This window comes from Zingiber officinale, chromosome 1A (assembly GCF_018446385.1).
Source record: "Zingiber officinale cultivar Zhangliang chromosome 1A, Zo_v1.1, whole genome shotgun sequence".
NCBI lineage: Eukaryota > Viridiplantae > Streptophyta > Magnoliopsida > Zingiberales > Zingiberaceae > Zingiber > Zingiber officinale.
This window is the reverse complement of record NC_055987.1, coordinates 70,136,951-70,155,345: the sequence shown is the minus strand read 5'-3', so window position 1 is coordinate 70,155,345 and position 18,395 is coordinate 70,136,951. Positions and strand designations below refer to the sequence as shown.

The 18,395-nt window shown below is 34.9% G+C and overlaps 1 protein-coding gene across 2 annotated transcripts in view; it reads right to left on the bottom strand.

Moving 5' to 3' along the window:
• Positions 1–18,189, bottom strand: part of LOC122026036 (mitochondrial Rho GTPase 1-like) — a 40,670-nt gene extending 22,481 nt beyond the window's left edge. For both annotated transcript variants that reach the window (XM_042584707.1, XM_042584706.1), the window contains exons 1-10: positions 17,836–18,189; positions 17,628–17,760; positions 17,387–17,536; positions 16,263–16,439; positions 15,881–16,132; positions 14,267–14,335; positions 13,407–13,462; positions 8,711–8,792; positions 798–1,009; positions 570–639 (exon numbers count right to left, since the gene is read on the bottom strand). In XM_042584707.1, coding sequence (XP_042440641.1) covers positions 570–639; positions 798–1,009; positions 8,711–8,792; positions 13,407–13,462; positions 14,267–14,335; positions 15,881–16,132; positions 16,263–16,439; positions 17,387–17,536; positions 17,628–17,760; positions 17,836–18,062 — 1,428 coding nt within the window. In that variant the 5' untranslated portion in view covers positions 18,063–18,189. The remainder of the gene's footprint in view (positions 1–569; positions 640–797; positions 1,010–8,710; positions 8,793–13,406; positions 13,463–14,266; positions 14,336–15,880; positions 16,133–16,262; positions 16,440–17,386; positions 17,537–17,627; positions 17,761–17,835) is intronic.
• Between the last annotated feature and the right edge of the window lie 206 nt (positions 18,190–18,395).

Below are 18,395 nucleotides of genomic sequence, written 5' to 3'. Positions count from 1 at the left end.
CCCACAACTCCATTCCCTCGAGGATCCACTTATCAAACAAGTTTGGAACTAGAGGCAACTTAGGCTGCATGTATAGCTGTTTTAAGTAAGCTTTTAATTCATGTAAACTATGTAAAATGTGAAAAAAAAAACAATTCAAGGTTTAATTTGGATTAGATTGAGTATTAAATCAAGTGAGGTGTGGGCTCAATTTGATTGGTGCCAGCTTGAACTGGATTCAAATTATAGTCAAATTGATCAAATTAGTGTGCACCATCATTAAGATGAACAAGCCTTCTCTACCTGTTACAACTCCTACTTTAAAAGATATATACAATCTATTGGTTATTTGAACATGTGCATATCATCTCAAGCTGATTTCTTTTATTGTACCATCTATTAGAGTTACCTCTAATAAATATACACAGTTTTTTTTGTCTTTTCCTTAGCTACATAGATCCATCTTAGCATTCACATCATTGCTACAACAAGATCACTAGAAATTTAGCCAAAGATTCTAGAATAAAAAATAATGATGCACTAAAAGCAGTAATAAAACAAATGGTGCTTCTTTGTTCAGCTGCACTTACATTGTGAAGATCAACAACATTTGTAGCAAAACGATAAGATGTTGTAGGAGCATACTTCTCAGAAAATGTCCTGCATGACAAAGGATGAAATAAAGATATAATTCCTAAGAAGCCATGTTAAAAGATAACAAACTTTGTGAACAGTTAACCTGCACCTGTGAACAATAATGAGACAACAAGTGCTTGATTGATCAATTTATTGCAAAAATCAAAAAAGTAAAGGCTCACCTTCCAATAAAGGAATTTAGCAATGTGGTTTTCCCTGCATTTTTAGGACCAAAGACAAAGCATTGAAAAACATTTCTTTGTGTACGTTGCTTTTTTCGATCCAAACGCCTTTTTCTTGTTACATGAAATACTGAAGCAGGATCACCAGTATATCCAATGTAAATCAGGTTAGCTAAACTAGCCTTTGGATCTTGAAGTGTCATAAGAGCCCACTGCGACAGATAGGCTATGTTGGTCAATAACAAAGCACAACCAAAAGTGATGCATCAAGAAATTTTTATAAAGCTAAGAACAAAAAAAAAACAAGATTAAGAAATTTCATAGAATATGCTAACATCTATCACAATAGAGAAAATTCAGTTACAAACAAAAGATCACATTTAGTAATGTAAAAAGAAATTCATGCACAAGGAAAATTCCAAGAAGTTATAATGAGATTTATCAACTTCAATCTTAATGCAAAAAATTGTAATGATTAACAATGGTGTTGTAAAGGAACTTCAGATAAAGTGTAGGCTAAGGTGAGGTTTAGAACATTCGACGAGTTACTATGATAGCCTGTAAAAGTACAAAAACACAAGTGAAGAAAGTGGGATAGGAAATTCAAAATCTTGAAATCAAAAGATAATAAAAAGACAAATCACCAAATAAATTTCACTAAAAACTAGGGGTGGCAATTTTTGACCCGACACGAAAACACGACCCGAACCGAACACGAAAAAATCAGGTTAGGGTTGGGTAGTTTCGGGTTCGGGTCGAAATCGGGTCGACCCATTTGACCCAATTAATAAACAGGTCGGGTTCGGGTCAACCTGAAATGACCCGATTACAACCCGCGAACCCGTTTATAAATAATTATAAATTTAAACTAAAATTACAAATTTAAAAAAGTTAAAAACCCTAAACATAGAGATATGTTATGCTATTGATTGCAATGTTGCTGTGGCTTATCATTTATGATATGAATTTTCAATTTGTGTAGATAAATGTTATTTTTAATTTTTAATTAAATATACAAATTTTATTTAATGAATTCAGGTCATATTCGGGTCAAACGGGTCAAACAGGTTAAACGGGTCAAACGGGTCGAACGAGTTAAACGGGTCAAGCGGGTTAAACGGGTCAAACGGGTCAAACGGGTCGGGTTCGGGTCGGGTTCGGGTTCGGGTCAAGTGCAAATAAACAGATCAGGTTCAGGTTGAATATTTTGACCCGAAATAATAATTAGGTCGGGTTCAGGTTGTCATTTGCCAACCCGCCAACCTGCCAACCCGAACCTGTCAACCCGAACCGAATTGTCACCCCTACTAAAAACTTGTGCACAATATATTCTTTATAGTTCATGCACCAGTGATCCAGTATATTAAACCAAACAGGCTAAGTCATTTTATATTTTGGAATCTGGTACATACTGATACAATGCAGATAGAGACTGACAGGACCAGTATCTAATCATTGCATATATGTTTGAAGTGAGATTGGTTGCACCTAGGGAGAAAAATTCCATAAAAGCAAAATGGCTAGCAAAGACCTCCAATGAACAAGACCAATTGACTATAGCAACACTAATGGATCACTGACTTCTTGCTTGCCATCCTGACTCCAGTGGGTCAATGAATCCAGTGATGCAGCACAAACACGCCAAAAAGTAAATTGACAAGGCACCAGGCTAATCAGTCTATTAATATAGCACCAAGACCACTCAAAACTTATGAAAAAAGGAAAAAAAAAAAATGATAGAATGAAAGCTAATTCAATTACGTGGGATCCAGTGCTTACCCAATTCTTTGTAAAATAACTGACCTAACATATCCCAGAAAATATATAATAAACTTTCCAGGAAAATTCAAAATTTTAAAACTCTGTAAAATAAAAATAAAAAATGCAGAACAAACCCAAAATTTCAAATTGATTTCCCCACAAATACCCATGGCAAAAAGAAATGTTCTTCCAGATACTAAAATGAAAACTGCAGTCAAATTGGCTTCCCACTCTTCTACCCCTATCTTGTCTTGAAAGAAAAATAAGATTCCAGCAACACTGTGTTGCTGAGGGTAACACCTGAACCTATTGGCTATAAATTTTAAAGTAGAAAATAGTAAAACACGATTGTCCTAGGAATCTTTGCATTCTCCATCAAAAGAAACGCAAGAGAGATAACTGTGTATACATCCTAGAATCCTTATTACCGCAGGTAATATATATAAATTATCAGAATTTAGATTGATCAACAAGTGAAGATCTTCTCTATATTTCCACTGTGCCAGTATACTTGCTTTGGACTACTTATCTCATTGTCGAAACTAAATATTTCAAGATCTATTAGGTAAATCTTCCTTGAGAATAATTTTAATAGAGCCAATGTTCTAAATGGCGGTAGGCGGTGGTGAAACAGTCAGTCACAGCCTACCGCCTAGGCAGTTGAATTTTTTTTTACTATTTTTATAGATAATATTATGTTAACTATTCATTCTGCGCCATCAACTTCAATAATTAAATAAAAGATCAAAAATTAGAAAAAAAAACTTATTATAAAATATATTAACTTAAAATAAAAAAGTTAATCTAAATATTTTTAATATATATATATATATAGAATAATAATTTTTTAAATATATATATATTAAATTAATAGGATAATTTTATAAGGATTTAATTAAGCATATTTAAATTATCTCAATAATAGCTAGGAGTTTATTAATAAACCCATCACTTGGGGGGCGACAAGTCCGAACCCATCACGCAAGCCTGGAAGCGTTGCCCAGGCCCGATGACAAGCTCGGATGTGTCGCTCGGGCCTAATGACAAGCTTAGACGCGTTGCCGAGCCCAGTGACAAACTTGGACGTGTCGCCCGGTTCGGCAACGCACCCACCCGAGTTCGACGACGCATCTGAAACCAAAATGCCTAACCTAACAACGGCACGGTCCAACGATGGTTCGAGCAGAAGGAGGCAGCACATAGGTTGACTTTGATTGCCACCTAAATCACCGCGTTCCACAAATGCGGTAGGATTGAGGTCTGCCTCCCGCCTAGGCAGCCACCTCAACTGTCATTTAGAAGATTGCATAGAGCTATACGCTATCAAAATGGTGTTGTTGAAAGAAAAATATGCATCTAGACAATTTGTACACTATTATTTGCAAGGGAGATCCTCTCAAGTTTTGGGATGATATCATTTTTATAGTATGTTACCTTATAAATCACATGTCTTCCTCAATTGTTTTACCCTTTGATACCCTTTAATTCCACCCTATGTGTATAATACTTGCTTTGATATTCTTTATCTCATGGTAGAAACAATACTCCAAGATAATTTCCATATATAGAAGGGGTATCCTTGCTACAATATACAATTGTCTCCACAAATCAAAATTTATTTGAATTTATTCTTTATTTTCTATCAAACCATCTATTTTCAAGTTTGTTGTGACGGATTTATCTATTTTATCACTATTATCTATTCCTAAACCACCTTCTCTTACACGAACACAATTTCAGAGCCACAGTCATCAAAGTCTTAAGTAGAGGGTGAAGAGTCAAGCATGTCATAAATAGCCCTTCAAACTCCCTTCTTATCATAGCACCGCCTACTGTTCAAATCCTATCTCAGGCCTTGACTTTCCCATTGCTTTAATGGTACTCATAAGTTTAACACCTTACATCCTCTTTCCCAATACATTTCTTAGGCTTCATTGGCTTAGTATTCTACTTGTCTTTCCATGTTAGATTCTTTTAGAATTCTCCAAACTAACTTAAAGGTGTAGACAACCGATGATTGGAAAGATGGTAGATTCTAATGGTACATGGCAAACTTATTGTTCTTCGTTTGGCAAACTATTTTGGGTTGCAAATGAATGTTTATCATTAAAACATTCTCTAACGGCTTGATTGACAAACTTAAAACTAGATTAGTGGCAAAATGATGTACACAGATATATGGTGTTAACTACATAAATATATTGCTTCAGTTCTCTTTTCCCTACAATTGCAATTATTCTCAATAGTTAATAAATCAATCAGAAATCAAGAATCCTTTACTTCACTATAATTTAGATGGGGACACATATATGGACCAACCTTCTATGTTAGTTGCTTATAGGAAGCTTACCATCTGTCTAATGTAAAAAAAGTATTTATATGTGCTGAAGCAATTCTTAAGAGTATGGTCTAATAAACATGGTTAAATTCTTCTTCAGTTTAGCAATCAAGAGTGTATTAGCTCATTCAGTATTTCAATTTTTGCTTGTCAATCTGAAACATAAAAAAGGGTAGTCCGGTGCACGAAGCTCCCGCCATGTGGGGTTCCGGGGAAGGATCCATTGTACGCAGTCTTACCTGCTTTTTGCAAGAGGTTGTTTCCAGGATCCGAACTCGTGCTATCTGAAACATATTCTTCTTATTATTTATGTGGATCAATCATCATAATCGATGACAGTTTTCAGCAAGATTTATATTGACGCTTTCAAACTGAAGATTAAGTGAATTGCAGCAGTTGGCATAGAGGTTTTAGGTCAGATAGAGAGATACTTGGAATACATAAAAAAAACTATTATGTTCAGAGTTAAGCTTATATATATATATATGTGTGTGTGTGTATTGTTAGGATGTATACTAAAAACCTTTTGTATGAACATTTATTTTGAAATGAGAATCACATTAGTCAAATGTCTGCATTTAGTTAAATGCAGTTGTCCATTGAATTTATATTGTAGATAACATGGTGTGTGGTGTCATACGGAAGATAATGTTATCAGTTCCTTATAAATTATAAATAGTAACTCACAGCCAAGATGGATTGGGGCAAACCATTGAATGGTTGTAGTGTGATTTGGTATTAGTTTATCTTGACTATAAAATTACATTAGTACACTATGTGTGTATTGAGTAGGACCATTTGCGGTTGTTTCTTTTTATACTGACTGCATAAAAGAACAAAACCTTATATGTGCGTACTCTTAATCCCGATATAATAACAAACACATATACTTAGTATATTTATTTCTTTAATTTATAAAAGGGTGAGATTTATTTAGTTAAATCAATAGGCCCAATAAGTTGGGAAATAATATTATTTATATGGTGTGTTGTTGATTATAAAAGGAAACTGTGTCCTAGTGATCTAGGTTGATAATGTCCCCTTGAGGAGCTCATAAGGATTATCATGTAAACCCTGCAGGTGGACTTAGTCCGACATGATAATAAGGTTGAGTGGTACTACTCTTGGAGCTAGATGTTAATTAAGTGAGTTGTCAGTAACTCATTTAATTAAAGAGTATACGATATCTTAAACACGGGGAAACTAACGCACTCATGATAAGAAGGAGCCCATATTGTAATATGAGATTGGTGCGGTAGTTCAATAATAACTCTTTAGTAGTATGAGTTATTATTGATGAACTTGAGTTGGGTGTTCGGGTCGAACACAGGAAGCTCAAGTCCATCAGGAGGCCAAAACCAATTCCTCCTCTCGGTCCCTGTTGTAGCCCCTATAAAGTCTCGCATTCACCCGTTTTGATTTTGCTTTCTACCCAAGAAAGGGGTCGACCACATCCTTGCTTGGTGCCCAAGAAAGGGTCGGCCAAGCCTTGCTTCCTACCCAAGAAATGGGTCGGCCAAGCCTTGCTTGGTGCCCAAGCAAGGGGTCGGCCAAACCAAAAGGAAAAGAAAAAAAAAAAGGGAGATCTTTTCTCAACAGAATTAGAGATTTTTCTAAAAAGAATTACGTTGATCCTTTCTTAGAAATTTTCTAAAAAGAATTGTATTAATTCTTAAGAAATTTTTCAAAAAGGAATTATGTTAATTCTTTCCTAGAGATTTTTCTAAAAAGAATTATGTTGATTCTTTTTTAGAAATTTTCTAAAAATAATTATACTAATTCTTTCTTAAGAAATTTTTCTAAAAAGAATTATGTTAATTCTTTTCTAGAGATTTTTTTTAAACAAAAATCTATTACTTTTTCTCCTTTTTTATCTGGGGCAAAGGGTTATAAAAGGAGAGGAGGTTGTGCCACAACCATCAACAATTCAATTAAGAATTGATAAGTTTCTCTCCACAACTAAAAACCCTCTCCTTTCCCTTAAGGTCGGCGCCTCATTCTTTCTTTTCTTTCCTCTAGGGTCGGCGCCCCACTTCTTTTCTTCTTCCCTTTTCTTCCCTCTAGGGACGGCGCCCCATCTTCTCTTGGTGGCTGAAGCTTGGAGGAAAAGAAAACGAAGAGACGAAGCACCTTGGTGGCCGGCGGTTTGGAGGAGAAGAAGAAGAAGGAGGCGTTCTTTTCTTTGCATCTTTTGGTGGTAGGCGGCTTGGAAACAAAAAGGGTTCGGGTGTTTTTTTGTCTTGGTAGATCGTCGCTCACATGACGTCTAAGAAGATCAAGAGGTTTTTGTCTACAAAGAAAGGTACAACTAGTTATTTATTCCAAAGTACAACTAGTTTTGTTTTCTTTGTATGGATCCTGAAATACCAACACAAGAGGCTAGCGATTTCGTGTTTTCATTTTTGTGCTTCAATTTGTGTTTCGATCTTGTGCTTTGATTGAGGTCTGTAGTTAAACCTAAGGTTACTCTAAGAAGTTTAAATATTCAATTTCTTTGAAATGCTTTGTTTAGGAAGTGGTGGATGATCCCATAACCAAGAAAGCCTAGTGTCTCGCCTACGACCTGGAAGTCGATCCTTGAAATAAATATTTAATATGGTTAACTTTAGAAGAACACAAGGGTTGAACTTGGAGTAAAAATGTTAAGTTTCATTTCTAATCCAGGTTTAACTTTGAAGAACGAACTTGGAGTAAAAATGTTAAGTTTCGTTTCCAATCCAAGTTTAACTTCTGAATAGCACATGGGCTGCTAGGAAAAGTTCTGTGCTTGTACAAATGTTTTTTTTGTACAGAGGAACAGAACGGTATTTCAAGTAGCACCCAGCATATATATATATAAAGTTGTAGGGAAGAAGGGGAGTCTTAACGTAATGGTACAGTTATTGCTGTATGACCTTGTGATCACAAGTTCGAGTCACAAAAACCATCTCTTACAATGAAAGGTAAGACTGCATACAATAAACTAAATATGGTTTGCCCCTTCTAGGACCACACTGGCATGAGCTTTGTGTGCACTGAACTGTCCTTTTTATATATAAAGTTGGAAGGAATTACTTTAGGTATAAACCCTAATAACTTTACAATTTAACATTAATACTGTTGATTCACACACATAGGCAGAAGCACCATTTACATTTTAGTAAAATGAGATAAGCTATGTAAAGTTGTCATAGTAGTAAAAGTTGTATTACTGTAAATAACCATTAATGCACTTAATAGAATACAACTCATACATGAACCTCACCCTCAAACATAGAAAGTTGTTTGGATGAATCAAACATCATTATACATGTCTAGTGATTCATCTAAATACGAGACTATATCATATAATAGTTTGATCCTCTTACTGATGATGGCTACATCATTCTTAGTCAACCTTGGTTTATGAAATTGGTGGTCTAAGTTTGCTAACTAAAGGAACCAGTCCAATCGACTTGTATAGAATAAAACAAAGGATGTGCTTAATAATCATCCAATATTGCAACAGACCACCTCTTGAAGTGACTCCTTGGCAGTCTATTGGAAGCCTAAGCCATCCTTTAACAATTTTCTGGGAGGCAATCCATCAGATTTCCTTTACAACTTAACCTCAGCACCCTATTCTATCTTGAAGACTATATTCTCCCTTGTCCTTGCTAAATACATTACAAGTTAAAGATCAATCATAATCTAAAAAGACTCGGTAATTAACCTCACTAAAACATGGAAGAAAAGGAAGCCCCATATGCACAGAACAATAAAATGGGGGCATACATATTAACATTTCAGGTAAAAAGAAAAAATCTTGAATGTTAAGATTACAAAATAGAAGTACCTCAGAAATGAATCCATCAAGTGACAAACCGCCTAAAACATTCTTCTCTGCAGAATCCTTGTAAGGAGATTCGGACCAAGGGCTATAAAGAACACAACAGACTTAGGGAAAAAGATACCAAAAGAAGCACAAGAGAAAAGATATTGTATTTCACACCAATGAAATCATAATTTAGCAAAAAATAGCCTAAGCACTTTAACAAACTGCATTCATGTAATACATGCAGGGATCAAATTATCAAAGCCGGGCAACTATGGATTATAAGTTTTGTCGCCATGTCATAGCTTTGATCACAAAAGTAAGGAACGAAAAGGCTAGTGACATGCATTTCAGAACATGATTGGTTACATCTCCGATTTGTGCTACTTGCTTCAAACCGTTACATTGTTGGAAAATGATTTGCTAAAATTTCAACACATGCTACTTGCTTCAAACCATTACATTGTTGGAAAAATGATGGCTAAAATTTCAATATGTGCTACTTGCTTCAATGTCTGAGAGTCCAGACTACAATTACAGTAAAACTAAACCGAGGAACACAATGAAATATAAATTTTATAAGTGAATCAACCACACAATAAAAAAAAAACACCTGGCAAGGAAATCCCAAATTAGAAGAAATATTAGTACGAGGGAAAAACACATCTAGTGGGATAAGGCTAGGTTGTTGTTTTATTAGTATAAGGGAAAAAGCAAGAGATAAGGAGAAAGTAGTGGAAATAATACAATACATACATATATATTTTTTAAAAGTGGGAGAGGACTTTCACTTGCTCCTTTATGAATTTATTTGGAAAATTTCCAAAACCACACATGGAGTTTGGGGTATTCTTAAACAGCATACAGCAATTCGGGAATACTAAAAGCATGCTCCTTAAAACCAAAATATACTAAATACACCATGTTTGGCCCACAAATACCTCCCTTTATAAATCAATCCAAACTAGAATAGTCAAAGAATATCCTGTCTCCATCAGTGTTACATTAAAAGTATCCAGAACATAGTATACTAGTCAAATTATCCATTCAATAGTTCCATGTAAAAAAATATAAACATACAACCAAATAAATATGTAACAATTTAAATTATAAAAATGTAGAACACATTATATATATGGAATAAGTCTATGATCTAGTACATAAAAAACTAACTCTTAAATAACACTTATAAGTTACCACACCAAAAACTTGCTAACAAAAATATTTCACAATTACAAGAGCAAATCCTTTGAACAAGGGTCGAAGTATTATTCAATGTCATAGTTTCTATAATCAGTAAAAATGGTATTAGGTATTGTGTATGTTGACACTTGACATAATTTGACACATTTTAGACTCATGCATATAGCAACTCAAATGAGTTCTAATCCTATAATCACTTATCTCTGAATATAAACTAATAGAGATTGTGATTAGGGAAATTTTTATCCAAATCCAAGGTAGCCCCCTGTATCTTTATTTATTTATTATGACAAATAGGGAATATTGCAAGTAGGTTTTTTACCCCTTAGATATTTATAAATAAGTCAAATAAATTAAATCATAGATCAAATTAAAAAGAATATCACAAGCATCTCAAGCAACAATTAAATATTACTAGTAATAAAATTACAATTGTGCATCCAACATTTAGTATTGGTATCATCCATATAGTTTACAAGAATTAAATAAAATAATATTCTGTGGACATTTAGCATTGGATTGATTTCTCATGTCTATAAATATATCTCAGCAGCCATTAGAAGTTAGAATTAGACTAATATAATCTGAACTAGAACAAACATAGATAATAGATGAACCACGATTACTTCGACTCCAACATCACTTGTCTTTATTGTTGCCAGTGCTCTAGTTGTTTCTTCCCCTCTTATAATCTCCCATCTTTTTAATAGTGCTTTTATCTTGTCCTCGTGATTGAAAAATTGGATTGAAGGGAGCATCATGCGAAGAGAATATCAACTATGATAGGCATTCTTTCAATAAATACAATCAATATTATATCAACAAAGATGGACAATGACACTTCAATCAACATCGTATCATTGGTTGGTAGTTGAAATGATCCGTTTTGGTTACGCCAATGTATCAATTGGCACTTGAAACCATACTCAAAAAAGAAAAAAAATGATAAAATCACTTATTTTTTAAGAAAGTACTAGATATATAATTTGGTTCAACCAAGGCAAGTTAAAAATAAACCAAATTTTAGTTTCTTTAAATGTAAACATATTTGGTCATAAACTACATACAATTCTGAGTAGGAAATGTGCAACACAATAAAATCAACCATAGATATAAGACCATATAAGCTACATATGATGCAGTCCCTTGCTGCAAATGCTTAATGCTTAAGCAACTGCACAATAAAATCATGTAAATTATCCTTTTCATGGTGAGGCAATGGTGGATTATTTTAATCACCTAACATTGAATATATACATGGAAGGTCTTCCATTAATTCTTAATCTCAATTTACACAACTAATAACAGGTATCTTATAGCAATTTTGGCTAAAGAAATCTCAAAGTCATATTTAAAATGATTGATTAAACAAGATTTAAACACATAAAATCCTTACTATTAACCAGTATTTCAAATGTAATTATCTAACCAAAAAATTGTTAGAGGTATTAGACTACAAGAGTTATTACTCTAGTGGATTTAATCGTATAGAAGAGTTCTAAATTTAGATATTTGCCATACACATGATGCTTATATCATATTCAATATAATATCTTTTTCCTAAATTCAACAAGGTGTCAAAGCCCCTTTCTAGGGTATCATTTATAAAAATATTCCCCATAAAGGCATCATGTTTCATTTCCCTACTCTTACCTAGTATTGTTTCCCATGTAAAGCCCCCCTTCTTCTCCCTTCATGTGTGGTGTGTGTGCAAGTTGGGAATTTGTCATGAGATTATATATACTCATGTGATGGTTATCTCATATCTAATGCAATACATGGTATCGGAGTCCTTTTGTAGGGTAAGGTTTTCTAAAAATACTCCCCATAAGGAGGCCTAATCCTTCATTACTCTAACCTAGTATTGTTTCCCATGCAAAGCCTCCCTTCTATATGTGGACATGTGTGCAAGTTGGCATCCTCATCTTGCTGCAGATCATGCATACACACTCTCAACGATGACTGGCAATGTTGTAAGCTTCTTCACATTTGGCCACACTTCTCTACTACACTGCATCCACAATTGCATGTGAAGCCCAAGCTTTCTTGCCAACTTTCTTCCTTCCACCTAAAAAACTACCACATATAGCCAAGCTAAAGATTGGCATAACACATCCCCTCTTTGTTGTCATGTGCAACAATTTATCGTCGTTGTGATGCGGTTGCATGCATCTTTGTTGCACCACTGCCAAAAGAACAAAATATGAATTGCAAAGGACAGGAACTATGATTCGAGTGCCAGTCAGCGTCATTCCTCGGTGGCTCCTTCATGAGTCATTACCAAATGTAGAGGTCAACTATAATCTTCCTTCGCCATCCTGCTTCTCCATCATGTATTAACAAGGAGTCTCCCTTCAAGTGCTCTGGCACACCATATCCAGAACTAGTGGCTCCAGATCCTCATCCTCTTTGTTTTCCATCAATGCTTTCCTGAAGAAGACTTCCACTTGCATAGAGCACTACGTATGCTCAGCTTTCCCCTCCCTTAGGCATTCTAAAAAAGGTCATTGTGAAAGTAAGTTTATTGGAAATTTTGGTGAGTAATTTGTGGTCATGTACGGTTGAAAAACAACATTGAAACTAAGCTAAAGGGATCACTGCACTACTAATCTCCACTCACAACCCTACTGCCTTCTTGTGCTCATTGCAAGAACTTCCGAGGGAACAATAGCACTACCACTACCAGTAATTGCTCTCAATCCACAAGCCTCCAACAACCACAACTCGCATTGATATGAGCATCACCAATATGCTTCTGCTTCCTCTATGCATGACTTGAATTGACCAACTACTGACTATAGTGCCTCATGAGAACACAAGCACCGCCAATACTAGTCTTTGTTCGCAACTTGACCACCCGCTACCCCATTGACTACTACGAAAGCTTTGCAAATCTAAGGACAAAGTGTTCAACAACCCTTGCTTCATTAAGTAGGAAGGATTTGATTTATCTGCTATGTTTTTTGTTTTATTATAGTCATAGTTTAGTCTAGATTTCTAGTTCATGTAGCAACTTGGAAAAAAAAACAATTGATAAAATCAACCAATAGTGACATGGATAGCCTGAGATAAACATGTGTCAGCAAATGTTGGCACAATTTTTCTTAAAGAATTGACCTCACATGAGATTAAAAAAATTTGGAAAAACTAGAAGATTCAAAGAAAGTAAGATTCAGCCAAGGAATAATTCCTTCTCATTTTGTTGATTCTTTATAATCACATTGATGAAATAATTAAAAACTATATCAACTTAAAATTCAAGTCTAATATATTCCTAAAGATACTAACATGAATTGACCTTGTAAACTAGCTTCATTTAGGTAAGTCAACTAGCTTTTAAAGCAATTATTGAGTGCTATAATGCATAACATACTAGGTTTTACCAGACAAAAGTTTTGTCAAGCAGATCCATTTAAAGGATAAATCAATGTGTAAAATATTTTTCTTGAATCTAAAGACAGGAAAATCATTGTATTTCTAATGCAATATATTTATCTATTTGTGAGATGATTACTTTTCTGGAGCAGTTGAAAAAAGCTCATCGAGTTCAGAAGGTCGCAGAGCCCCATCCTACCAAATGATCATATACATATTTAGGTTGTATTAAGTAAACATGATGAAGTATAAGAATAAACATTGCATCATCAATCCATAAATATGATTGTGTCCCAACAATTCGTAGATACATTATTCCAATTGGTTTTCAATAAGCTAAAAACTGCAGTCTTGAACTGTTGATAAAGAAGTAAACACTTGAAACAAAATTATCTCAACTTAAAAATTGAATCAAACCTAAACTGTAGCAAGGATTTCCATTCAAGGACAATAGTTAAACACTTGAAACTGAATTATCTTAACTTGTCATTTCCAGCTTGGGTAGTTGTGTACAAGTTAACCCATATACTACAACTAAATCATTTTCATTGGTTTAGTGTTTAAAATGCAATTGCGTTGGGTTGTATCTCATCTCAGTCACTTACATTTGACCAAACTATTATACATCAATATAAGTTGCATGTGTTATGAAACCAATATTTTGGCAATGAAGAGAACAAAAAACCCAATCAACTTCCCATTTCTGCATTAAATATACAAAATAGAGAACCTCAATGTAAACAAAAGAATACTAATTTCCAAAACATAAATGAAGAGGCATCCAATCTGTTTAGTTGATGGATTAACAGGAGGGCGGAGGAAAAGAACAAAAAAACACATGAAAATTTCCCCTCATTACTCAACGCATTCTTAAGATGCCTACAAAGGAGCAATACAGTGATACAAATGCAATAAACACCTAATTTATTCACCAGTGCAAAATCCAAGAAATTAAATAGAACATGTCCTGATATCAGAAGAGATATAATGATTCCATACACTGTCGATATCAAAAATGTGGAAGATATCCTTCAGGAAATCCAATGCTTCATCCCTCAGCTCTACAGTCTGAAAATAATAATAATAATAATAATAATAATAAAATAACATAAAATAAAATAAAATAAAAGTCAATTAAAATGTAATGCAAATTGTACCAGGATAAACACAAACTGAAAATTACCATTTCACAATTTTGAAGAGAAATCATCAATTATATCTATGAACCAATATTTGACTCAAAATAAGCGCCAAGCAGGTTAGTTATAAAGATGATGAAAGAAAAAGTTTAGTTAATAGTGGAAGGAATGAACAATGGAGTAGACAGAGGAGATCCTAGATGGATATATCATGGAAAAATAGAAGCATACTAAGATATAAGTTGGAATTGCAATTTAGAGTGCAAACATGCAACTTGGGACACCTAATGCCACTGATGGGTTCTCTTGAACAGGGTTTGAAGTGCCGAGCCGTGCCGCCCGAAACAGTCGAAATTTACCGTTCTGGTGACGAACCGAAACCGGCACAGTAGGAGAACAAATTTCGCTGCCACCAGAAGCGTCGCAGGACTCTTCCGTCGGCGCCGGAAGCATCGCGCGACGCCTCCGCCGGCGCCGGAAGCATCGCACGGCGCCTCCACCGGAGCCGGAAGCGTCGCGCGATGCCTCCACCGCTGGCGGAGGCGTCGCGCTCCGCAACGCGCGATCTCGAGATCGGGATCGCGGGATCGGGCGCACTGTTACAAACGAAAATTTTTTAATTAATTAAACAATTCCCAAGTGTGATATTTTGAATAGGCTTTTATAAACCCTAAATAAATTATCCCTATAAAATATATTTAAAATTTAAAAAAAATTAGAAAAAATTAATTGATATTAAAAAAATATTTTTTACTGTTTTAAATTTATTTAAAAATTTAAAAAAAATAAAAAATTCTAATAAATCATATTTATATTCTAATAATTTATTATTATTATTTTTTTATTTTTTTTTGCTGTTTAATTTATATTTTAATTTTTTTTTACCATTTTAAATATATAAGATTTAAACTAATAATTAATTAAATGAATAAACAATTAATTTATATAATTATGACGTATCAATTTTAATTCAAGTAATTAATACATCTTTAAAGAAAATTATATTTAATTATTTTTTTTAATCATATTAAGTTGTTCAAGCAACTTATATAAAATCAATATACAATTTATTTTAAAATTATATACAATAAACATATCTATCTAATAATTACTATATATTAATAAAAAAATATCGAAACTGTATCGGCACGGCACGATACTGAAACCGTATCGTTCTGGCCTGAGACCGAAACCTCGGCACGGATCGAAATTTTAAACCTAGCTCTTGAACACTATTCAGTACCATGTTGATACATGGACTTCATACTAATCTGATTGAGCACTGAAAGAGGAACCCAATCAAGATTACAAGCCTAGCATGGAACAACTAACAAATGTGAAGTTGAAAATTTGCCAAACAATTTATTACCCTCATGTCTAATCAGGAAAATTAAACAGTGAATATCCACATGAGTCATTTAAAAACAATCTTGGATCAAATAAAGTAATGAACAGTGCTAAAAATCAAGAGCACCTGATCAGAAGCAAGTTTGAATGTTGTTGGTAGGAGTTCATCTTTGAGTTTAAGATCATTATCATAACCGAACTTCCTCAAGACCGACCAAGTTGTTTCTAGGCGGCCCCTTTCTATGAAAAGAGCATGTAGAAAAAGAAACCCAGTCAATGTTAGGCCACGGTCATTAACTCCTTCAGGTATCTTCTCTTGGACAACCCTCTTAACCCCCACAATTTCGGATGGCTGGAGAGGAGCATTAAAACATCTAACCTGAAAGGTTTTAACACACAATTAATATGATTTATCTAATAAATTACTAATAACAAACCCTGTTCTAAAATTCATTTAATGAACTTAATCTAGTGCACGAAAAAACAACATAGGCAAAACATAGTATAACCTGGAAGTTATTCAATTCAGCATCACTTAGTGCACCATCTCTATCATTGTCACACAAGATGAAGATTCTTTTCAAGGCCCTTGTGCATCGAGGTTTCAATGATTGTGTCTCCTGATCAAAAAGTGGAGCAGTTGGATGAAGAACTGCTTTCTGAGCATAATAAAAGACTTCTTGGACCTGAAACAAAAGAATATTCCCAAACAAAATATGATTGTAGGATAAAATCAAAAAATGATTAATAAATCTAAGCAGTTGACATAAACGATAAAAGAGAGCCGATAATTTATGGCATGGCATACTAATGTTCCAAAATTGTATTTACAACTGCTTGTGTAAGTGCAGTATGTGATAGGATTGTAGAGGTAGACGTACCTTCACATACAAAGTTCACAAAAGACATGGCTGTACAGCTTCTACATAAGATATGTCAATGAACTTTGCACAAGCATTATGCATGAATACTTGGTTGTAGACCTATAATCTTATTCCAACTAATAAGGTTGATAATAAGAAATTGGCCTACATGTTCACGTATCTCATGTGATTCACTAAGCTTTCACGATGATAATAAGAAATTAAGACATACCTGTTTTCTAATTTTGTATTCTGTATGTTCCTAAAATAATTGAATTTAGTTGCTAAAATATTGAATTATAGTTGCATGATTTTGAGCGCCAAGAATATTGACAATTACATTTGTAGGCATTCCCCATTGGTATTATGTGGCATGTTATATGACCTAGTGCATTGGACAGGTCCTCCAACACTGGATTTCACTAGCACCAATCAAAGAGCTAGACATCCACTTTCAAGTTTCATAAGCTAATATATGGTGGTCAAGTGATCAGATGAAGCATAAGTAATGTCTTTGCTAGTGAGATGCTACAAGAATAACCAAAGCATTGATTACATATTTGCACAAACAAGAGCATTAAGTTGCATGAGAATAGTAAGAAGGGATGACGTAAGAACTCCTGGCAAATCAACAAACTGCGCAGATCCTTGCCATTGTCTATCTCAACCATCAGTTAACTGATTTAACTCAGCCTTATGTCCCATCCTGATAATATAAATACTAGCCAGATGTACCAAAGAAACAACTAAAACATACAACCAACTCAAACCTGAATCTGTCTGACGGCAGAACACTCTATGCATGTCTCGATCTCCCGGAATTGTTGCATGATTGGAGCCATAACCTGGTCCAGACTAACTTGTTGTGGATCATCTCGGAGGTCAAGCTTGCATCCAACCACAAGTACTGGCACCTTTACCTGCCCATCCGGTAAATCAAATAGAAGAGATGAAAATAAGACCTACTAAATGCAGAGCTAATCCGTGTGAAGAGAGGCATAATTAGAGAACCTCCAGTCGGCGGAGTTCGGGAAGCCAATAAGTACTCAGGCGGTCTAGGGTGGAAGGTCGGTCGCAGGCATAGGTCAAGACAATGACATCGGCGGCCTTGCAATCCGCAATCAGCTTTGCTTTGTGTTCCGGTCTGGAACAGAACAGCATCTGAACGACAAGTAAAGAGGATGAAGATGAAGAAAGGTGGTACATTGTGCGTACATACCTAGAGGAGGTATCGATAATGGTGATGGGGACGCGATCCGGGTAGTAATCAGAAGGGAGACGAGTTGGGGGCAATACGTGGGGAACGTTCTCCGGGAAAGACTCCGTGGCGACGGTTACGATGAGACTAGACTTACCGGTGCCGGCCTCCCCCACCACAACCACCCGGACATTCACCTGGCCAGCGAAGTTCCCTCCACCAGCTGCTGCAGCTGGATCACTGGCCATTGATTGATTTGGCAAACGCCTGCTGGAGGATGGTGAGGGATTGACAGTCAAGAGGCGGCGCCGAGGAAGGTGCCCTAATTAATCAAGGCGTCCGAGAACTTGGAGGCGAGGCAGAGGTTTTAGGGCTGTTGGTATCGGTAAAATACCCCTTTTTCGTATATTATTATTATTATAATTATTATTATTATTATAATAAAATTAAATATTTTTTTCTTAAAATTTCTCAGAGCATAAGATTTTAATAATTTTAGGATCATATTTAGAAATTTTTCTAAATAAAATATTTTTTCATCCTATTTTACATTCATCTATTTCAATAACTAAATAGTCAGA